General features: G+C 36.9%; 1 protein-coding gene across 1 annotated transcript in view; it reads right to left on the minus strand.

Annotated features, from left to right (window-relative positions):
• Positions 1–22,030, minus strand: part of MEP1A (meprin A subunit alpha) — a 43,167-nt gene extending 21,137 nt beyond the window's left edge. Inside the window, exons 1-6 of the mRNA XM_005552799.3 lie at positions 21,952–22,030; positions 21,841–21,865; positions 21,700–21,750; positions 17,150–17,190; positions 16,614–16,689; positions 6,961–7,078 (exon numbers count right to left, since the gene is read on the minus strand). Coding sequence (XP_005552856.1) covers positions 6,961–7,078; positions 16,614–16,689; positions 17,150–17,190; positions 21,700–21,750; positions 21,841–21,865; positions 21,952–22,020 — 380 coding nt within the window. The 5' untranslated portion in view covers positions 22,021–22,030. The remainder of the gene's footprint in view (positions 1–6,960; positions 7,079–16,613; positions 16,690–17,149; positions 17,191–21,699; positions 21,751–21,840; positions 21,866–21,951) is intronic.
• Positions 22,031–23,721: the final 1,691 nt, after the last annotated feature.

The raw sequence follows: 23,721 nt of genomic DNA on the forward strand, positions 1-23,721 counted from the left end.
ATTATAAAAGTGGCATATACTCAGAAGCAAATCAATCCTATCATAACAATTCATCAAGGTAGAAAGCAATAAAAATTGGCATTCCTCCTCACCTCCACAAACCCACAGGGCACTCCAAAGAATAACACTATTGCCTTTATCTGAAAAATTGTTGTCCAAGGGAAAGCTGTTGTTGATTTAATTTTTTTTCTTTTCTTTCTTTTTTCTTTTTCTTTTACTTTAATTCTTTTTTTGAGATGGTGGTCTCACTTTATCACTCAGGTTGCTGTGCCACAATCACAGCTCACAGCAGCCTCAGCCTCCTCTACTCGGATGATCCTCCCACCTCAGCCTCCCGAAAGGCTGGGACTTGGAACTACAGGCATGTGCCACCACACCCAGCTAATGTTTTTATTGTTTTGTAGAGACAGGGTTTCACCATGTTGCCCAGGCTGGTCTCAAACTCCTGGACTCAAATGATTTGCCCTCCTTGACCTCCCAAAATGCTAGGATTACAGGTGTGAGCCATTGCACCCAGCCCTTTTATACTTTAATAAATTTTCAAATTTCCTATAATGAACAAGCATATATTTTATGACCATAAAAAGAACCTCATTAAAAAGCAAATTAATAAAATCCGTGTCTTTGCAAATAGCAGATCTATAGTGTTATGACATCACAGAGAAGGCTGCCGAACTTATTTCTGAAGGGTAACAGGCAAGGAGGACCCATAACTTCCTTCTGAAATAAATGGGCTCGAGAACCTCTGATAGATTCCCTAAATTCCTTGTGATAGAATGCCTTCCTCTTTCCACACCCCCTCCCAATTATTTTTTCTCTTCTCATAAACCCAATTTTTCACCTCTATTAGCAAACCCAAAGCTTTCCACAAATTGTCTCCTATTGGCTTTAAATTGTCCAATGAAGATCTATATTTTAACCAATGCTGAGCAGAAAAGAAAGATTTCCTGATAGTCATAAATGCAACCAATGGATTGCAAGTTTCATGATGACAGTCACAGCGTCTTACCTGCCATTGTTCTCCCCAAGATTACTGACATAGTATACCTTTAAAGGCTAACATTTGACTTTAACTCAAAGATGAGTCTTAGTTATTTATTTTCCAATAACTTTATTAAGGCATAATTTACATACTATAAAATTCTTTAAGTATACAATTCAATGACTTTTAGTAAATTTACAGTGTTATGCAAATGTAACCATGATCAACTTGCCTCTCTGATAGTGGCATTTTATTACCAAATCAGAGTTTACTCTGCAAAATATTCACAACTCAGAGAAAGCATTTATTATTTATCTTTCTTTTTAAATTCCTCCCCCAACAGAAAGACATAAGTTGCAAAAATACCATACATTCCACCTCACTGAGAACTTTTGACCTTGTCTTTCTGAAAGAGCCCCAGTTAGCTCCAACTTCAGGGAACCAGTGCCCGGAAGGGTTTAGTAGCACTTTGGGCCAGTCGCTTCCCAAAATATCTTCCTCTCTTTTTTCCTCTCTTAAATTATTTGTAACAGAGACACTTCCTGGCCATAGGTGATAGGGTTTCCCAGATTCAGCATTTTTACAAAGAATGTCTCTCAAAGCTGACCTACCCCTTAATCAAGTACTTGGGACTCCGTTGAAAACAAAAAAAGAAGCCGGGAGAACTTCACTGGGAAAGGGAGAATTTTGGAAAGTAATTATGTGGATTTTGTTTTATTTTTAAGGAGTTTTCTTTATGAAAAAAAAGATGCAAAAGTGGTAGCTGAAGAATGGAAATAAAATTGTTAAGAAAGTTAATTGTTTCTCTGATGTTTTCAATGAAAAATTAAAAGTTTTAGTACTTTCTTGAAGGTCAGAGATTGCCAAGGGACAAAATGCAGTAGTCAAAAGCAGAGAGCCTCTGAAATGTGTGGTCTTTGCAAGGCCCGAGATATCCTTTAAATGTTTCCCCTTTACGGAAAAATAAACCATCCAACTACTATTGGTTATCTCCATTTATATGACCTGCAAAAACCTCAAGCAATAAAACACATGCCGCAAGATAAGTTTACTCTCCTACCTCATCCCCAAAGTTATTCTTTCAGCAATATTCCCAGCCTCAGCAAACGAAGTTACCACTTGCCAGTCATCCAAATCCAAAATCTCAGAGAGTTTTGACTCCTCTCCCTTCCTAATCCCTCCCACTAACCAATTTGATAAGGTTAGGTTCTGATAAATCTACTTTTTCACGTATTTCCGAAATCCATTCCCTCTTCTTTGTATCAACTGCCTCTTCCTTGGTGCAGGTCCCTTCCATTTTTCCCCTGGAAATTTGGAGCATCCGTTAATCGATCTCTTGCCACCAGTCTTGCTCTATTTCAATTATTTAACCACTGTTGATCAAGTAATCTTTCTACAATGGAAAACTAGCATAGAACGAACCTTGCACCAAACAATAGGTCCCTCACACATGGCTCTCCATCACCAGGCTCCTGCTCACCTTCCTGGCTCCTGCTCATTATCTGCCCCTGACATGCAAAACTCCAGGCACACCGAACTTAGGGGGTTCTCCGTGTAACCAGGTTCAGGTTCATGTTTGCTCTCTTCTCACCCTCTCCCTCTTCTTCCCTTTGATCCTCTCCTCCCCTTCCTCTTTCTCCTTCTCCTCCTTCACCCTCTCCCTCTCTCCCTCTTCCTGCCCCTAATTTGTCCTCCCTTCTTCTTTCTAACAGTCATCTCAGCTCTCCCTGATGCTTCATCCCACACTTTCTCAGTGGCCCCACTCCTGCCCTGCTGCAACCCAGGACACTCATTGTCATGTATTAAGACAATGTACTAATTTCTCCACCATCCCCACCTGCCAACTGTAAGCCTACTGAGGGCTAAGACCGTATTGCATATTTTGTTGCACCTACAGTCTAGCATACTTCCTGGAATGTAGTAGGTGTACAGTTTTTTAAAAAATAGAAGAATGAGGCCGGGCTCAGTGGCTCATGCCTGTAATGGTGGTTTACGCCTGTAATCCCAGCACTTTGGGAGGCCGAGGTGGGCGGATCACTTGAGGTCAGGAGTTCAAGACCAGCCTGGCCAACATAGTGAAACTCCGTCTCTACTAAAAATACAAAACTTAGCCAAGCATGGTGGCACATGCCTGTAATCCCAGCTACTCAAGAGACTGAGGTGGGAGAATTGCTTGAGCCTGAGAGATGGAGGTTCCAGTGAGCCAAGATCATGCCACTGCACTCCAGCCTGGCTGACAGAGACAGACTCTGTCTCAAAATAAATAAATAAATAAATAAATAAATAAATAAATAAATAAATAAACAAACAAACAAATAAGCAAGCTCCAAAAATAACTACTCTGGTGAGTTAGGTTTTTAATTTGTATCTAAGTAGTTATCAGTATTTTTCTTTTATTTAACTGCTATTTTTTGCATTTTTTCCCTAAGAGGCTAAATCACGTGCTAACTACCATTTTCATCATACTATCCATCCATGATTATTAAAACCCCATGGTCAGGACTCGGGATTAAGATGGGTGATAGGAGGCAGGACTAGCTTGCAGCTGCCTGGACAGAACAGTGTATGGAGACTCACATCATGAATTTTTGCTCCAAGAACTACCGCAGGAACATACCAGGAAAGCCGAGAGAATCCATAGACCCTCTGAAGGAACTGGATCACAACTGCAGGCTCCCTGAGATGCTGAAAACCTGTGAGTCTGCTTGCTTTCTCAACAGGGAGGCTCGTGGTCTGGGACAAGTTCTCAGCCCTGGTCACCAGCCGCCTGGAAATGGACTCAGTGCTGTTGAAGGGGCACGGTGCAAAAGCCCAGCCTTTAGGGCTGCGGGCTGCATGGGAGCAGGGTGACACCTGTGACTGCAGGCTTTTCCCCACTTCCTTGGCAACCTGTATAACTCAGCAGAGGCAGCCATAATCCCTCCTGGAATATAACTCCACTAGACTGGGAACCACACCCCCATCCCCCACAACAAATAAAGAAAACTATAGACCAATATCCCTTGTATCCCCCAATATGTTCATACATGCAAAAATCCTCAACAATGTACTGGTGAACTGAATCAAACAGCCTGTCAAAAAGATAATTCAACACGATCAAGTGGGTTTCATACCAGGGATGCAGGGATGGTTTCACATACACAAGTCAATAAATGTGATACCCCACATAAACGGAATTAAAAACAAAATTCACATGATCATCTCAATCGATGCAGAAAAAGCATTTGACGAAGTCCACCATCCCTGTATGATTAAAACCTTCAGCAAAATTGGCACATACCTTAAACTAATAAAAGTCATCTACAACAAACCCACAGTCAACTTTATAGTGAATGACAAAAAGTTGAAAGCATTTCCCCTGAGAACTGGAACAAGACAAAGATGCCCTCTGTCACTACTTCTATTCAACATACTACTGGAAGTCCTAGCCAAAGCAATCAGACAAGAGAAAGAAATAAAGGGCATCCAAATCAGTAAACAGGAAGTCAAATTAGCACTGTTTGCTGATGATACGACTGTATACCTAAAAAAACCCTAAAGTCTCATCCAAAAAGCTCCTAGAACTGCTAAACAAATTCAGTAAAATTTCAGGATACAAAATTAATTTACACAAATCAGTAGCTCTTCTAAATACTGACAGTGACCAAGCTGAGAATCAAATCAAGAACTCAACCCCTTTCACAACAGCTGCAAAACATAAAATAAAACACTTAGGAATATACTTAACCAAAGACTGAAAGACCTCTACAAGGAAAACTACAAAACACTGCTGAAATAAATCATAGATGACACAAACGAATGGAAAGCTATCCCATGCTCATGGATGAGTAGAATCAATATTGTGAAAATGACCACAATTGCCAAAAGCAATGTACAAATTCAATACAATTCCCTTCAAAATACCATCATTCTTCACAGATCTAGAAAAACAGTCCTAAAATTCATACGGAACCAAAAAAGAACCCACATAACCAACACAAGACTAAGCAAAAAGAACAAATCTGGAGTCATCACATTACCCAACTTCAAACTATACTCTAAGGCCATAGTCATTAAAACAGGAAAGTACTGGTATAAAAATAGACACATAGACCAATGGAACAGAATAGAGAACACAGAAATAAACTCAAATACTTACAGCCAACTGATCTTCAACAAAGCAAACAAAAACATAAAGTGGTGGAACGACATCCTATTCAACAAACGGTGCTGGGATAATTGGCAAGCCACACGTGGAAGAATGAAACTAGATCCTCTTCTCTCACCCTACATAGAAATCAACTCAAGATGGATCAAAGACTTAAATCTAAGACCTGAACCCATAAAGATTCTAGAAGGTAAAATCAGAAAAACACTTCTAGACATTGGCTTAGGCAAAGATTTCATGACTAAGAAGCTAAAAGCAAATGCAACAAAAACAAAGATAAATAAATGGGACTTAATTAAACTCAAAAGTTTCTGCATGGCAAAAGGAATAATCAGCAGAGTTAACAGACAACCCACAGAGTGGGAAGTGGGAGAAAAATCTTCACAATGTATATGTCCAACAAAGGACTAGTATCTAGAATCTATAAAGAACCCAAACAAATTAGCAAGAAAAATACAAACAATCCCATCAAAAAGTGGGCTAAGAACATGAATAGACAATTATCAAAAGAAGATATACAAAAGGGCAACAGACACATGAAAAAATGTTCAACATTACTAATTATCAGGGAAATACAAATAAAAACTACAGTGTGATACCACCTCACTCCTATAAGAATGGCCATAATTAAAAAATAAAAAAATAATATAAACTAGTGTGGATGCATGAAAAGGGAACAGTTTTACACTGTGGATGGGAATGTGAACTAGTACAATGACTATGGAAAACAGTGTGGAGGTTCCTAAAAGAACTAAAAGTAGATCTATTATTCGATCCAGCAACCCCACTACTAGGTATCTATCCACCCAGAGAAAAAGAAGTCACTATACGAAAAAGATGCTTGCACACAAATGTTCATAGCAGCACAATTTGCAACTGAAAAAATATGGAACCAGCCCAAATGCCCATCATATATATACGTATGTGTGTATGTGTGTGTGTATATATATATATAAATGGATGGAGTTGGAGACCATTATTCTAAGTGAAGTAACTCAGGAATGGAAAAAACAAACATTGTATGTTCTCACTCATATGTGGGAGCTAAGTTATAAGGATGCAAAGGCAAAAGAATGGTACATGGACTTTGGGGACTCAGGGGAAAGGATGGGGTGTGGTGAGGGATAAAAGACTACACTTTGGGTACAGTTCTTGGGTGACGGGTGCACCAAATCTCAGAAATCACTGCTAAAGAACATAGTCATGTCACCAAAAATAAATAAATAAATCACACATGGCCAGGACCAGACAACCACTGCAGGCAAAGCCTAGAGGCAGCAATGGAAACTGCAGTGTGAGGGAGTGAGGAAATACCCCCAAATGGAGCTGAAGACACAAACATACAGCGTCACAACAGATGGCGGCTTTGCTTCCCAATCTATTGGTTGACATAAACACCATTGAAGAAAAACGGCTTCTTCCTTGATACATCATTTAGTTCTTCTTAGAAATAAATAACTATGAAGAGCAAATTTATATCTACAACTTTTCAAAGTCTAGCAACAGAGTACTACAACTTAGAACAGTACTCTTTAAAGGGTCAAGTTTATACTTCAATAAAGCTGACTTTTAAAAAAGTATTCTAATTTAAAACATGACCTAAACCTAAAAATAGTATTGAAATAGATTTCCCTGAAGCCAAGACATATCCAAATAATTCATTCTGTACAGAGTATGCTAAAAATGTTATATAATTTAAAAATTCACAGTGAACAATTTTATTTTCCTTTTAGTTTCTTTCCAATTTCCTCTTTTCAGATTTGAAAGAGATGTGTCACTTTTTATAAACCAAAGTATGCATGATTTTCACTCTGTAAAATTTCATACCAACCCGTTAAACTGTTGAAATATGATATATGAGCTCTCTCCTTCATAGGGCTTGAAATCCACACAGGACTTGAGGCGGAACATCTCAAAGGCATACAGAATGGCTCCTTTAGCATTCAGCCCTGCAGACATCAGTAAAAATATCAATAAGCGTTAGTTTAAATTTTGGATAATATCTATAACTTATAGTTTAGAGAAAACCATGCTACCACATGAAATCCACAGAGGTGCATGATAGATTTTTTGTTAATAAATAGATTTCCTGGTAACTAAAACTGCAAAATTGGTTATGGACGTGTGCAAAATTAGTTGTGGACATAAACATTAAGTGCATACCTTGAATGCACAATGCAAATATGTCTACAAAATAAGAATACTCACATGTGTATATGGCTAAATAAAATAATAAAATAACTTCAACACTTTCTCCCTTTCCCTTTCGCCCACTGAAGCAGAGATTTAGAGTGCATTGCCTCAGGAGAGTCACATGGCAGAGCAGAAAACAAAAGTGACTTGTGAGTAGCTCTGGCTTTAGTCGACATAGATAAAGTACCTTAGAGAAAGGCAGTGAGATAGTGGTCCTTACCCTAATCTAAAAAGACTTTCTCTCTTTCTGGAGGAGGAAAGCAGAGCTTAGAGAGGTTTGTGGGTTATGAGAGCATAAGAGGCACATACGGTATTTTACCCTGCTTCCCAGCAAGATGCCTGGGAGATGGCAAGACTAGACAGCTAGTACTGCACACAGTCTTAGAAAATATTTCTGTAACCCAAGCTCGGTAACCAAGCAGCAGAAGCCATAGTGGACTTGAAGGGGCAGGAAAAATAGATGCTGACTGGTAACCTGTGGGGACCAATGACCAAAGATCAAATGCCTTTCATTTCACATAGCAGGCATGCACTTTGGCATTGTAAAACAAAGATGGGGTAGAGAAGAAAGATACTCCAGAGGAACTGAGATTATGTTTTACTTTGTGTGTATTTTCCCCCTCCCATCAACTTACTGAAGGCTAGAATCTAAGTTAAAAATTAAGCCAAGCTATATAAAATTAAATTATATTTCTTACACATTTGATTTAGTGCTTTCTCTCAAATAGTTTATAGTTATTGCCCAGGAAATTACATCATATTTTTCTGGCCTTTATTTCATTTGATAAACTATCAAGTTGGAGCTTCCACAGCCTGGATGTCATAATATCATATCAAGATCATTAAAGAAATAGTCATGGGAATATTCAATAAACTAATTGTAGAAACAACACAGATAACAACAAGAGCACGCATCCATCTGCTGGGAGATTTTCATGCACTTTTGCCTATTCTTATTTAGTTACATCTGTAATATGAAGAGATATACCTAAGATAGCTGTGGTGTCGCAACAATGTAAGAAAAAAAGTGATTTTACTGAAGTCAAACTTCCTAGAAGGCTATGTGACTTTTTTATCCTAAATCCAAATGGTGGGATTTCTGCAAGTGGTTAATTTTTAAATCATACCTCTTCTTCCTTCTGCACACCTGAATAAGTTGTAAAGAGGGAACTAAGCAACACTGTAATAATTTTGTAAAAATTGCCTCAACATCATTGGGATAAATGGAAATAGAGCCCATTTGAAGTCTTCCTCTTCTCCATGAAGGCAACCCTGAGTGCCCCTCCTCTGAATGCAGGAGCCACATTTGGTCCTCCTTCCTTCCTTCCTCCCCTCCTCTCCTTCCTTCCTTCCTTCCTTCCTTCCTTCCTTCCTTCCTTCCTTCCTTCCTTCCTTCCTTCCTTCCTCCCTCCCTCTCTCCTTCCTTTCTTTCTTTCTTTCTTTCTCTCTCTCTCTCTCTCTCTCTCTCTCTTTCTTCTCTCTTTTTTGGAGATGTGAGTCTCAGTTGCTCAGGTTGGTCTTCAACTCCTGGGCTCAAGTGATCTTCCTGCCTCGGCCTCCCAGAGTGCTGAGATCACAGGTGGCCAAAACTTGATTTTCATGAGTCACCTTTATGTAGGTGTTTTGCTACACTTAAGACCCCGTTAGCTCCTTAAGAGAATGGGGTATACTTTTTGTCTCATTGTAACCCTTCTTCCTAGCCGACTGCCCTGGCATAGTAAATTGTATATAGTTCTGTGTCAAACAACAAGTTAGTTTTGAAAACCACTAGCATTCCTTTAACCCTGGATCAAATAATATGAGAAGAGTTAACTTTATTTATTCTAGGTATTTTTCTTTTGAGAAGAGTTAACTTCAGATACCAATGGCTGTGTGTATTAGAAGACAAGCATAAGAAGGCTACCTAGATTCAGTTTAGGAATCCTTTGAGAGAATCTCTGGTGCTCATAACGGTCAAGGAGCTTGAATCTAATTAATCCTCCCACAGATAACAGTTGTAAATTTGAAAAAATGAGAAAATAAACTCTTTAAATATGCTGGAAAATAGCTAAAACAGGTGGAAAATGGAGGACTTTTTTCTTAAAAAATGGAAAATTTCACTGGGTAAGATTCACATTTATACAGCTTTTTGCATGAGGGCACACCCTAATTTCTTCAGTGTGAGAAAGAGAGAACTCAGGCATAAATCTACAGTTGTATTTTCTTAACATACCACAGGGACAGGTTTGGGGCTGAGTTTTAACCTGAGTGTCTGAAAATCAAGGGAGGAAGTCCTGGAAAGGAAAGTCATGGTTGACAAGGAGGACATTCATCCCAAAGTTTGTGGATAAGTGCCCCTTCAATCCTTGTCTAACTCATGAACTTAGCATAAATGGGAGAAGGCTCCAAGGCCCTTAGTGGGAAGTAGCCATTGGAAGACTGAGCAACCTGAACAGATACATCAGTTGCTGCCCACTGCAGTGGAGGGACAATCTGGAGTTTGAGTCATGCAAAGTTACAGGGGCTGGGGAAACTCTGGCATTCCATTGAAACCCCAGAAGGACCGTGACTTAACAGTAAAGACTATGTTCCAGCACTAAGAGATTTGCCTTGAACCAAGGACAAAACCACACAAAGCCTCCACAAATTCCAGATGATCATGCAGTAGTTTAACTGCTCTAACAAAAAGTAACACAATTCAGAGAAGAATGAGAATATGCATAATCACTACAATGTAATATAATGCCTAATATATAATCAAAAACTATGAGACCTGTGAAGAAACAGGAAACTGTTATCCATAGATAATATTAAAAGCAGTAACTAGAGAAACAGACCCCAAGATGACTAAAATGTTAGAATTAGCAGATAAACACTTTAAATCTCTCTTATATACTTGTTAAAGAATTTAATGGAAAAAAAAGATGAACACGCAAATAATCTCAGCAGACAAATGGGAATTATATAAAAGAACCCAGTGAAAATTCTATCAGTATTATATCCAAAATAAAAAATTCACTGGATAATTTTAAAAGTTGACTGGCGATGATAAAAGAGACAGAGAGAAAAATGTTCAGAAAAATGAATAGAGCTTTAGTGACCAATGCAAAAAATACCACCCAGTCTAAGATATGTGCAGTTAGAGTCTCTGATGGATAGGTGACACACAGAAAAATATCTGAGCAAATAACAGCCTAATATTTTTCAGATTTGGTTATTTAAAAATCACCTAAAAGATATAAGAAACTTGGTGAGCCCAAGCAAGATGAATAAAAAGAAAATCAACATAAGCATATCATAATCAAACTGTTATAAAAACAAAAATAAAGAGGACATATGAAAGGAACTAGAGAAAAAAGACATTATATACAGGAGAACAACAATATGAAAGATGGATTATTTCTTATCAGACACTGGAGACAAGAAACAGTGTATCTGGAGCGAAATATTTGCAAAATATATATCTGACAAAAGACATATCTAAAATATATAAAGAACACTTACAACTCAATACTAAATAACAAATAACCCAATTTTTAAAATGGGTTAACAGAGAAGATATTTTACAAGGGAAGATATACAAATGACCAACAACAAACTTTAAAGGAGACCAACATTACTAGTCATCAGGGAAATAGAAATCAATAAATTAATAAGATAGCACTACATGCCCAAAAGAATGGCTAAAATTTAAAAAATTGACAACACCAGATGTTAGCAAAGACATGGTGTAAATGAAACTCAAATACATTGATTGTGGTTGTGTAAAATGGTACCAGCACATTGAAAGAGGTCTAACACTAAACCTACACCTATACTATAACCCAGCAATTTTATTCGTATTTACACCAGAGATATGAAAATATATTTTAAAAAAGAATATGTGCAAGACTGTTCATAATAGCTTTATTCATAATAGCCAAAACATAGATTCAATCCAAGAGAATGGTAAAACACGCTGTGACATACTCAATTCAATGAAATGACACTCAGTAACAAAAAAAGAACAAATTACTGGTAAACACAGCAACCCAATAACACTTTACTGAGTAAAAAGAAGCCTTAATCAAGAGTATATAACATATGATTCCACTTATATGAAATTCTAGAAGAGGTTAAATTCACCTATGAAGAAAAAAGAAAAAATAAGACAGTGGTTTTTTTTTTTTTTTTTTTTTCTGGAAAAGTGAGAATAACTTGAAAGGGCCATAAAAGAACTTTCTGGAATGATAAAAATGTTTCATCTCTTCATAGGAAGTTAGGTTTCGGAGGTATATATATTATAAACATGTTCCATCTCTTGATAGGAATGTGGATTACATAGGTGCATAAATCTTTAAGAACTCATCGAAATGTACATCTAAGGCCCATATACTTTATCCTATATATATTTTATGGTAAAGGGAACTATACACAAATATTGAACTGTAGTTAGTTACATGTATACTGAAGTGACTGGGGTAAAGTCTACTAGTGTCTGAAAGCAATTTTGAAATGCATCAAAAATACAATAGATTCATAGAGTGATATTAGGATGGATAGATGAGATAAAGCAAATAAAACTGTTAATTGTCATCTAGGTTGTGAGTATGTGAGTGTTCGCTGCACAATGCTTTTAAGTTTTTGATTATTTAAAAGTTTTTATAATCAAATGTTGGAAAACAAAAAGACAATGCATTAAAATTTAAAAATGTTAAAATAATAATTTTAACACTACTCTGAACTCAAATTCTATTTCCAGTTAAAATATTCTCAAAATGGAGGCAAAATAAAGATCATTTTCAGGTAAAAGAGAAACCAGAATTTGTTATCAACAGATCTGCTTTATAAGAAATGCTAAAGGAAGTTCTTCAAACTGAAGAGAAATGATACTAGATAAGAACTCAAATTTACAGGAGCAATGAAGAGCACCAGAAATTGCAAATATAAAATAAAATATAAAGACTGTCTTGTTTTTCATTAATTACTTTAAAAGACAACTGTTTAAATAAAAAATCCTAACACTATAGTGTGAGACTCATGAAGCATAAGATAGAAAATACTAAACAATAAAGGGCAGGGGTATAAATGGAATTATAACATTGCAAAATGCTTGCATAGTAGTAAGGCTAAGGACAATATTTTTAAAAATTTAAACACACTTTTATCCCATCCATGAATGAAAATATTCACAAGATAAATTATGAAGTATCCATTAATACACTAAACTTTAATAAGCATACACCATATCAAAATTTGAAGAAAGCAGTAAAGCAGTGCTTTAAATAAAATTTATAGCGTTAGTAGCCACGTTGTAGAATATATTACATCAGAAAAAATGAAGATTTAAAATAAGTGATATGAATTTTCATCTTAAGGACATAGAAAAAGAGCAAATTAAACCTGAAAGAAGTAGGAGAAAGGAAATAATAAAGATAACAGAAAGCAACTAAATAGAAAGCAGAGAAGCAAGAGAAAATTAACAAATCAAAAGTTGGTTCTGTAAAAATATTAATAAAATCAATAAGCCCCTAGCAGGACATGTCAAGAGAAAAAGAGGAAAAGCACAAATTGCCGATATCAAGAATGAAATAGGAATATTACTAAAGATTCTACAGACATTATAAAGATAATGAGATATTATGCCAACATTTTGACAACTTAGTTGAAATAGTTGTTAAATTTTGTCAAATGCTTTTTCTGCATCTATTAAGATAATCTAAATTTTTTATTACTGAAAAACATAATTTAATAAAAGCAGCATAATAGAAAATAAGAATAATTGTATAATTATTAAATAAATTGAATTCATTATAAAAATACTATCCCACAAAGAAAATTCCATTACTTGGTTGTTTTATTGGTGAATTTTACCAACATTTAAGAAAGAAAAAATTTTAATCATACACAAACTTATTCAAAAGATAAAAGAAGAGGAAACATTTTCAAGATGGTTTTGAGATCTACATAGCTTTATTACTAAAGCCTAATAAAGATATTACAAAAAAGTAAATTAGAAACCTATACTTTTTATGAATATAAACACAAAAATCTATAACAAAATATTACCAAGTGGGATCCAGCAAAATATGAAAAGGATAATACATCATAACCAAGTAGAGCTCATCTGAGAAATGCAAAGTTGGTTTAGCATTCAAATTTGATGTTATTTACCATATTACACGATAAGGAATAAAAAGTATAGTTATCTAAATTGTCGCAGGAAAAACATTTGATACACTGTAACAGCTATTCATGATGAAAATATGCCATCTGACAAAGGGCATCTGTGGAAAACATTCATGTCCCACATGAATGAAGTATTGAATACTACCACTAAAACAAGCCAATGAAGCAAAGATGTCCACTCTTACCACTTCTATTCAACATGGTAATGAAGGTCCTAGCCAGAACAATAAGACAAGAAAAAGCAATACATGGTGTAAAACTTGGAAAGGAACCAGTAACACTGTCTATACTGATAGGCAAGAAGAATTTTTATTAAAAGTCCTAAAAAAAAAAACTACAAATCAACAATTAAAGTTAATGAGTAAATTTAGCAAGGTAACAGGATACAAAATCAATATATAAAACTCCACTGTATTTTTATGTATTAGCAGAAAACATTAAGTGGTAAAATTTTTTGTTTAATTTCATTTTAATAGCATCAAAAATATAAAATGCTTAGAAATGAATTTACCAAAGACACACAAGATCTCTACACTGAAATTTATAAAACGTGGATTAGAAAAATTAAAGAAGACTGAAATAAATGGATAGATGTACCATGTTTATAGATTATAGGACTCAGTATTTTTAAGATACTAGTTTTATACAGATTTATGTACAGAATAAACACATTCCTATCAAAATCCCAGCAGGCTTTTTGGAGAAAATATATATGAAAATGCAAAAGATCTGGAGTAGGCTAAACTGTCTTGAAATTGGAGAGCAAAGCTGGAGCACTCAATTCAAGGTTAACTATAAAGCTAGATCAATCAACATAGTGATTTTTGACATGATGATGGACAAGTAGAATAAGAGAACAAAATAGAGATACCAGATCAAGAGATAAGGAGTCTTGGAAAACTTGGCAAACAAGACTCTTGCAAAGAGTACTCAATGAGGAAAGCAAAGTTTTATAGCAAATGTTGCTGGAACAACTGGGCTAGTAAATACCAATCAATCACTCTCAATCTCTTCATCCTGTTGTACATAAAATTAGTTTGCAATCAATTATAGACAAAAATTGAAACCACACAACTTCAAAAAATATTGGAATATATCTTTGTGACTTGGTTTAAGCACAGATTTCTTAGAATATAAAAACACAAACCATAAGTTAAAAAATTGATAAATCACACTTTATCGGCATTTAAAGCTTTTGCATTTCAAAATTCACTGCTTGAAAAACAAAAACAAATAGGTAAGTAACAGACTAACAGAAAATATTTATAATACATCTATCTGACAAAGGGCTTTAGCCATAATATATAAAATCCTACAAATAATAAAAAGACAAACAATATAATTTTTAAAACTTATGAAGGAGTTGGACAGATCTTCATAAAAGAAGATACAAAAATAGCCAGTGGCATACTGAAATGATAGCCAGTAGCATACTGAAATGAGCTCATTTATCTGTAAATCAGCTGTAAATCAGGAAAAACTAATCCACGGGGAAAAATCAGAATGGTAGTTGTCTCTTAGGGAGTGGGGATGGGAACTGCCTAGAAAGGAACTTCATGGAATGAGGGAAGTGTGCATTATATAGGCATATGTGTTTGTCAAAAGCCTTGTATACTGATTTGTGTATTTCACTGTATGTAAATTTAACTTGAATAAAACAATTCTATGCAAATATTGAACTCTAGTTAGAAAGTTTGCTTTCACAGTAGTCTGGGTCTGGGCATCTGAACTTTAACACTAAAGGTGACCTTCACATGGTGTTGCTTGAGAAATACTGCTGTATCCTTACTACCTTTACCTTATGTCAGGTCACTTGTCTCGAATCACTCTCAAATATAATTTCTTACCTACCTTGCAGCTAGAGAGACCATATCACTTAAGCTGTGGTCTGCGTGGGGACCAATAGCATCAGCATCACTGGAGGACCACTGGACATGCAACATCTCACGCACCAACCCTGACCTACTCTGTAGGTTAACGAGCTCCTCATACGAATCCTATGCACATTACAGTCTGAGAAGCACTGCCTTACACCTCACAGAGGCAATGGTGAAGGTTACATAAAATATTAGATGAAGGCACAGTGCCTGGCACATAATAGGGTGGTGGAGATGTGACAACCAGGATAAAAGAACCTGTAATGGGAAAGAACCCCTTTTAAAGTTGGTGTTTCTTAAATCATGTTCCATTAACTATTGGTGTTCCATGAATTTGCAAGGCAAACACTGGAGAAAATAACTCAATTTTCCAAGTGTTAGTGAGAACAACAACATTTGTTTATATCTAGCTGTTCTCCATAAAAAGGGATTCGAGGCAGCGCTGATAAAGAGGATGGAAAATACTGAAACATAATCTACATCTCCTGAGACTATAAGCAGCCTAGCAGCCCAACAAGATGAAGCAACCTTGTCCTGGCTTTCCCTCTTCATTCTAATCTTGCCCATCTGTCTAAGCAGGTGGGGCCTTGTAGGCATTGAGTCATCATGGCTGCTCAGCTGTCAGTCAACTGCTTGAGGGTGCCTACATGGGGCTTCTAATATTTATTTCTACCGGCTGTTAGTTCTATACACAATCTTAGCTGAAAGGCAGAGAAGTGATTCTCCTAGTCATTATTTCTAACAATGAGTAAAATGTAACATATTCAGATCTTTTTCTCAAGAGAGAAAAGAGTAGACATTAATAACACCAAGAAAAAAGGATTGTGAACATGTGAAACATGCACTTTTCTATTTCTCAAAGTGTGGCATGTTTCTCTTGTAACAAAAAGAGAAGAAATCCATATGCTGAAAATAGGATCCTCACACTACATTTAGATTCACCTAAACAAAGTGCAAACTTTGCCTTGCTCTGATGCAAACTATATTTCATTGGGTTTTTGCTCTTTTACGTTGCTCCTGGTTATACTAATAGTTTAATGTGTGTTGCATTTTAAAAGTTATTCTTGGATACTGTGTATCTCAGACTGGTTAAGCAGCACTGGTTTTGATGTAATGTCATGCCTTTCTCCCCATGAGATAAAGATTCACCAGGACTTGGAAACCCTCTTAGACCCTGGTGGTTACTCCCAATATGAAGCCCATGATCAGGCTGAGAGGGGAGAGAGAGTTAAACTGAAAACTCCTAATTAAGAGCAATTAATATTACCCAAATTATCAGCCAAGATGTAAGGAATGGGGAACTTCCACCTGGTGTTTGGGTCTCTCAGGCCATTTCTGGAGTTCTGTGAAAACAAAGGTAAAGGTGAGTGGGAAGCCTAGTCCTCAAGGTCACCTTGACCTCCTCCTTCAATAAACTCTCACACAGCAAACAGTCTATCACACAATTCAAACGGTTTAGTGGCAATTTCTCTTCCGATTATGAAAGCAATAGAAGTCCCTTGAGAGATAATTTGGAAAAATCAGAGAAATTATTAAGAACAAAATAAAGGGGGCCTGCAATCCCAGGAAAATTGGATAGATAAGCCATCTAATTATTTTAGACTCTTTTGTGCTGTTTACTTATTTTCCCTCTGTTTTCGTCCTTACCGGCTATAGTGGAACTCCTCACTGGAACAGATTATAGATGAGATTTCTGTTATCTCCTTCACAGTGCCCATCCCAGGGCTGGCGACAGAGCAGAGACTGACACCCAATGGTACTGTCTGTCCTGAGGAACTTACTGCATCTTTGACAGGTACTCACCTGCAAGAGGATGTCCCCTTGAAAGAGGTCCAAGCCTGCAGCTGGAAATGGAATTTTTTTTAAAAAAAGAATATTTGAGTGAACATTATTAAAAGGCATCTTCCATAATAAAATTAATCTTTGCCATTATAAATCTTTGAATATTAGTCTTTACGTGGCAAAACTTTTTGAAACAATGCAAAAATTCCAGTTGAGCAAATGTGAATGGCCAATGAGTATCACATATTGTCATAGCCTCTGTTTTCAATTTTGAAACAATAAATCTTGTCTAAGAATCTTAAAAGTAAGAGATAAGTTAGAAGGGATTTTATTGATCACTGACTATAAAAAAGGGATTTGAGGCAGCACTGATAAGGAGGATGAAAAATATTGAGAGAATGGCTGGGGGTGGTGGCTCACGCCTGTAATCCCAGCACTTTGGGAGGCCAAGGTGGGCGGATCACCCGAAGTCCGGAGTTTGAGACCAGCCTGGCCAATGTGGTGAAACCCCTTCTCTACTAAAAGTACAAAAATTAGCTGAGCTTGGTGGTGCACACCTGTAGTCCCAGCTACTGAGGACGCTAAGGCAGGAGAATTGCTCAAACCTAGGAGGTGGAGGTTGCAGTGAGCCATGATCGCGCCACTGCACTCCAGCCTGGATGACAGAGCCAGACTCCATCCCAAAAAAGAAAAGAAAAATATTGAGAGACATGGAGAAAAAAATAGAGTCCAGCGACATGAAGTGATGTACTACGTAATCCAGGGGCCAAGAGAGCATCAAAACTCCGGCCTTCCCATTCAGGGCTCTTTCTGCCCCCGTACCATTCTGCCTCTTGTCCCAGTGTAGATGAATGTATTCTGCTCTTCCCCATGAAAACACGATGATACCCTCCAAAACCAAGCTCAAGGTGCTGCCCACGTCATAAGGAAGACCAGAGGATTGTGGACAGATCCATTCAAAACCATACCTCCAAACATCTGTTCTCAGGTGCTTAGCAGAATACATTCTCCCACTGCTGGTATTGCTTAATCCTGGCCTCATCCTGTTTCAGTAAGCAAGATTCTTAAAAGGGAAGATCTTTGTGGGAAAATTTCTCAAGCATTAAAAGAGCATCACTTATCATAACTCTCATGTGACAAGCAACATTTTCTGTAAAATGCAACGACTTCAGACAGAATCACTGGATTGTACTTCATTCTGAGGACAGCCCTGATTTACAGGCCGGGAAACCAAAGCAGAGATTAATTACCACAGTCTCATGAGCCAACAGAGGCCCCATTTGGCAAAGCCCATGGTTCATTCAGGAACCAGCTCCATTTAGGCATAGGACACCAAGGAGGTGTTACGTATTAGCAGGCATCATGATTTCACTTGCCAGTGACTAACTAGGGCTATCCCTGCATCATTCCCTTCCTCATGCACACATTTGCTAGATTGCTTAACCTCCTTAGCCCTGACCTATTCCTATGCTAGCAGTGCAATTAAACAACCACAAACAGTAATGACATCACCGTACCACTGTCAGTAGGACCCAGATTTGAATAATCTTTTAAATAAAGGGACTTTGTTCTGGTCCATCTATTCTTTCATTGAGAATAGTTCTACTATTTGTTTGTCCTGAGCAAAAATCTGTATTTCCTGACACCTGGCCTGGATTATAATGGAATTGAGGGAGCTCTTCCAAAGTGAAGTGAACGAGCCCACTCAGACTTTGGCCCCAGTGGTCAGACAGAATGGATGGGGTCATGGGGGGCAGGGAGAACTTCCCAAAGAAGTGCACATCCAGTGAAAGCAAGCCTCAATCTATTCATTACCCAATTTGTTCATGTGGTGCGCACTTATTAAATGCCTAATGTGTCTGAAGCATTTTTCTAGATGCTGGGACATAGCAGAGAATAAAACAAAGTCCTTAAGGAGATGACACTCTTGATTGGGGGAAGAGGGAGACATACAAATAAACAAATAACTGTAAAGTATGACAAATGGTGGAAAGTACAATAAAAAAGAAACAAACAAAAGGTAAGGTGGGAAAGAGTGCTGAGGTGAGATAGGTTAGCTATTTTATTAAAGAGTGGTCAGGGAGGGCCCCCCAGAGGAAGTGGCATTTTAGCAGAAATATGATAGAGTAAGGGAATGAAGGAAATGTGGTGGAGGTAAAGGCAACACCAGATAGAAAGGTCCTGTGGCAGGAAAGCCTTGATGTCTTAGGTCAGTGGTCCTAAACTTGAGCATCAGAGTCCCCTGGAAGGCTTGGTCAACACAGGCTGATGAGCCCCCACCCTTGGATTTCTGGTTCATTAAGTCTGGGGCGAGGCCTAAGGATGTTCATTCCTGAGAAGTTTACTGATGCTGCTGGCTGAGGGACAACACATTGAAAATCACTTCCTTAGAGGAGTAGCTGTGCAGTCAGGGTGGCTGGAGAGCTCAAGTGGGAAGAGGAAGAGTAGTCACAAATCCTGTTTCAGCAGATCGACTCACACTCTAATGTGCATAGAAACCGCTTGGGTCTGTCAAATTGGAGATGCTAATTCGGTAGGTCTGGGGTGGATCCTCAAATGCGGCCTTTCCAAGAGAAAGCTCTTGAGTGACACAAGTCATTTTGGCCTGTGGAACACACTTTGGGAATCAAGGCTCTAAGGCCTTTACTTTGTGTTGGAGGAGAAGTCATTAGAAGGTTGGAGCAGAGAAATGACATGATCTGAAGGATAATAAAGGAAGAGTTCTATGTTGTGCAGAATAGTCTGTAGGGACCAAAGGCAGAAAGGAAGCACAGTTATAAGGACCAGTTCGGATATGAGGTGGCTGACCAAGGTGGGGACAGTAAAAGTGCTGAAAAGTCTCAACTGTGGTATGATTTGAAAGTAGATCTAGGCCGGGCACGGTGGCTCATGCCTGTAATTCCAGCACTTTGGGAGGATGAGGTGGGCAGATCACAAGGTCATGAGTTCAAGACCAGCCTGACCAACATAGAAACCCTGTCTCTACCAAAAATACAACAATTAGCCTTGCATGGTGGTGGACACCTGTAATTCCAGCTGCTTGGGAGGCTGAGGCGGGAGAATCACTTGAACCCGGGAGGTGGAGGTTGCAGTGTGCTGAGATTGTGCCACTGCACTCCAGCCTAGGTAACAGAGCAAGACTCCATATCTTGGGAAAAAAGAAAGAAAGAAGAGAAGAGAAGAGAAGAGAAGAGAAGAGAAGGAAGGAAGGAAGGAAGGAAGGAAGGAAGGAAGGAAGGAAGGAAGGAAGGAAGGAAGGAAGGAAGGAAGGAAGGGAGGGAGGATCAAGTAGATCTAATAGCATCTGCTGACAGATTTTGCATAAGGTATGACAGAAAGACAAGAGTTAGGGGCAACTCTAAGATTCTGAGCCTAAAATCTAGAAGGAGTGAGTTACATTTACTGAAATGAAAAGGACTGAGAGGAGCAGGTCTTGGGGTGGAGGATAAGAAATGTTAAGTCAGCCTTGTGAGGCAAAAAGAAGATGGTGAAAGGTGGCAATTTTCTCTATATGATTTTCACCATCAATTTACAGGGTTAGAATCTGGCCATATGGCTAACCCAATCAATCCTGGTGGTTTGGTTGAAATGGCCTAAAAAAAAGATTACATGGTAATGAGATTTCTTCACTGGGGTCAAAGTTCAGAGGTGGTGGTAGGCCTGAAGAGTACAAAATGGCAAAGAGGTAAAGAATTAATTTTTATTAGATAGATAAGGATGAGATTAGAAAAACTCTAAAAATTCAAATCCCAGCCCAGTTGTAAAATAACATCAGATTCTCTGAACTGTTTACACAGTGTCTGACTCTAAAAAGAGATATTTTAGTGCCTGGCTCTGAAGTCTTGGGACTCATTCATGCATTCACCCATTTACCTTCCTAAACTATTTCTGCTCTGCCTATGCAGCCATTCTCCAGCTATTCCAATTAAATATCAACTAACTGGCTTCTCTGTGAGTGAGAGAACGCCAGAAAAATTGACCCATAGGTATAGGTATTTTCATTTTGTAGTCTTCAGATAGCACTGAGCTATTAAGGTACAGGCTGCAAGATCTGGAAGTGAGCCCCGTCACTGCTACCTATAATCCTGAGCAGGTCACTCTAACCATGAGAAGCCACTTGCTCCTCCCCCCAAAAAATGAAAACAGCACTTACTCCACAACAAGACTGGACAAATAAAAATATCATGGCCAGTGGAGGGGTTGGGTTTTGTTTCCCCACTAAATATAACCAGAGGCTTATTCTTATATTTTTCTTTAACTATCAGAATAATTATCTATTTGCTTTCCTTTTCTTCCAAATACAAATTGCAAAAATAAATTTTTTATAAAGAGAAACGTGTTATGTATCTAGATCCATTGAGGACTCCCTAGCTCTCCTAGAATGTCTGGTCTAATTGTCTTCTCTTTCCACATTTTTATCTTTCAGAAAATGCAATTTCTCACAAAGCATCAATAAATATTTCTCCCCCAAAGAATCACAATACAGTATTATGAAGGAAAGTGCTTTTCAGTAATCCCATCACTGGGTTTTAAGTAATTTAAATACTTTAGTATGCAAAAATTGACCTCACCTAAATTGATTTCTGAAATATCCTTCTGTTCACCAAAGTCTGCATCATGTACTGTTAAAAGTGAGGGAAAAAAAATATTATTAGCCTTGCTGAACGAAAAAAGTTCAAAAACACTCTCTGTGCATTTGAACTAATTCTTACCATTTTCTTTAGGAAGATACTTAATCTGAAAAAAAAATAAATATACAGAAAATGGATAACGTATACTAGAATTAATATTTCTAAATATCCAAAAAGCAGGACTCTACTTACCGATACAGCTGCTATGTGGGCAAAAAACAAGGTAAAGGAGAGAATGCATGTGGATCTAGTCCAAGCCATTGCTGCGAGTGAGCTGATTTTAGCAGACACCTTGTCATAAATACCTTTTAGACTTTACCCTGACGGTTGTATTAGAAACTTTGACCCTTCCATATGTACCGTAGTGCTAAAAAAGGTAGTCAAAGATAACAGCATTGACTCTTTCGAGGACAGACACTAAGTTTACCTTAAATGCTTAAGCTTCAGAGACTGGGGAAAAGTTTGAAAAACTAATACTGAAATGAGCATATAAGAAGTAATAACATTCCTATAGGGCAGCAATAGTGATTCATATAATATAACAGAAGATCCTCTTAACAATAAAAACAAAAATAAAAATTTATTATTAAGTATTTAATTCAAATAAAATATAAATTCAAATTTTATGGAAATGTTATAAAGCAATTATTGAAGGACATAAAAAATCCTGACTCTCTCTCTATATATACATATATATGAAATATTAATAGATTATTTCAATATTAATCTATAAATTCATTTTCATTCTAGTAAAAAATCTAACAGGGTTTTCAGTGGAATTTGTCAAGCTGACAAATGGTTCAGTTCACATGAAAGAGTAAACCTTGAGGAATATATAAGAAAATTCTGAAAAGGATGAATAAAGAGAAAAGAATCGCCCTAAAAGAATATCAAGAACTTTTGTAAAATTACAGTAATTAGAGTGTAATAGTTCCAAAAATAAAGACAATGAATCTATAGCCTGGAATAGGTAATATCCAAATAGATGCAAACACATGTGGGGCTTTTGTGTATGAGAGGAACCAAACAGTCAAGAGGGAAACCCTGGTCTCTTTCATAATAATATTGGAATAATTGCATTTCCATATGAGGAAAAACATTAAATGTTCATCTGACACCATTCACAAAAACAAATTCTAGATAGATTAAAAATGTAAATATGAAAATATAAACTTTGAAAAAGAAAATATAGGAACATATTTTTAACCTTGAGTTCAAGAAAGATTGCTTGAACATGAAAAAAACATAGAAATTATAGGGGAAAAGAATAATACATTTGACTATATCAAAATTTAAACTTCTTCATGATAAAAACATAACATGATTAAAAGATAAGCCACAGATGAGAGATGATATGTATAGTGCATATAATTGAATAAGTATTCAGGATATGTAAAGCATTTCTACAAATCAATAACAAGAAAAAGAGATTATCTAAGGAAATAATGAACAAACAATATGAGTAGCTAATTCACAAAAAACCCAGATGGCCGATATACATGTAAAAAGGTTTTTAGCCTAATAAGTATTCAGAAAATATATAAATTCAAATAGCAGTAAAATACTCACCTCAAGCTAAGATTGGCATAAATTAAGAAGACTGACAATATCAAGTGTCAACAAGAAGGTAAGAAAATAGGAAATCTAGTAGGACATCAATTTGATGCTATCTAATGAAGTTGAAATGTGCACAGTTCATAGGATAGAAACACCACTCCTAGGTCTATATGCTAAAGGAACTCACACATATGTGCACAAAATTCCACAGAATATATTCACTGAAGGTTTTTTGTGTTATAGTAAAGAATGGGGAAAATGTGTTTATACTGAAAGAAAAGATAAATTATGGAATATATTCAGTCATGCACAGGTAAATTAGCAATTGGCTCTTTTAAAAAAAGTAAAAACAAACAAGCAAACAAACAAAACCAAGCCTTTATTTGTAGTGTTTGTTGATTTCCA

This window comes from Macaca fascicularis, chromosome 4, assembly GCF_037993035.2.
Source record: "Macaca fascicularis isolate 582-1 chromosome 4, T2T-MFA8v1.1".
NCBI lineage: Eukaryota > Metazoa > Chordata > Mammalia > Primates > Cercopithecidae > Macaca > Macaca fascicularis.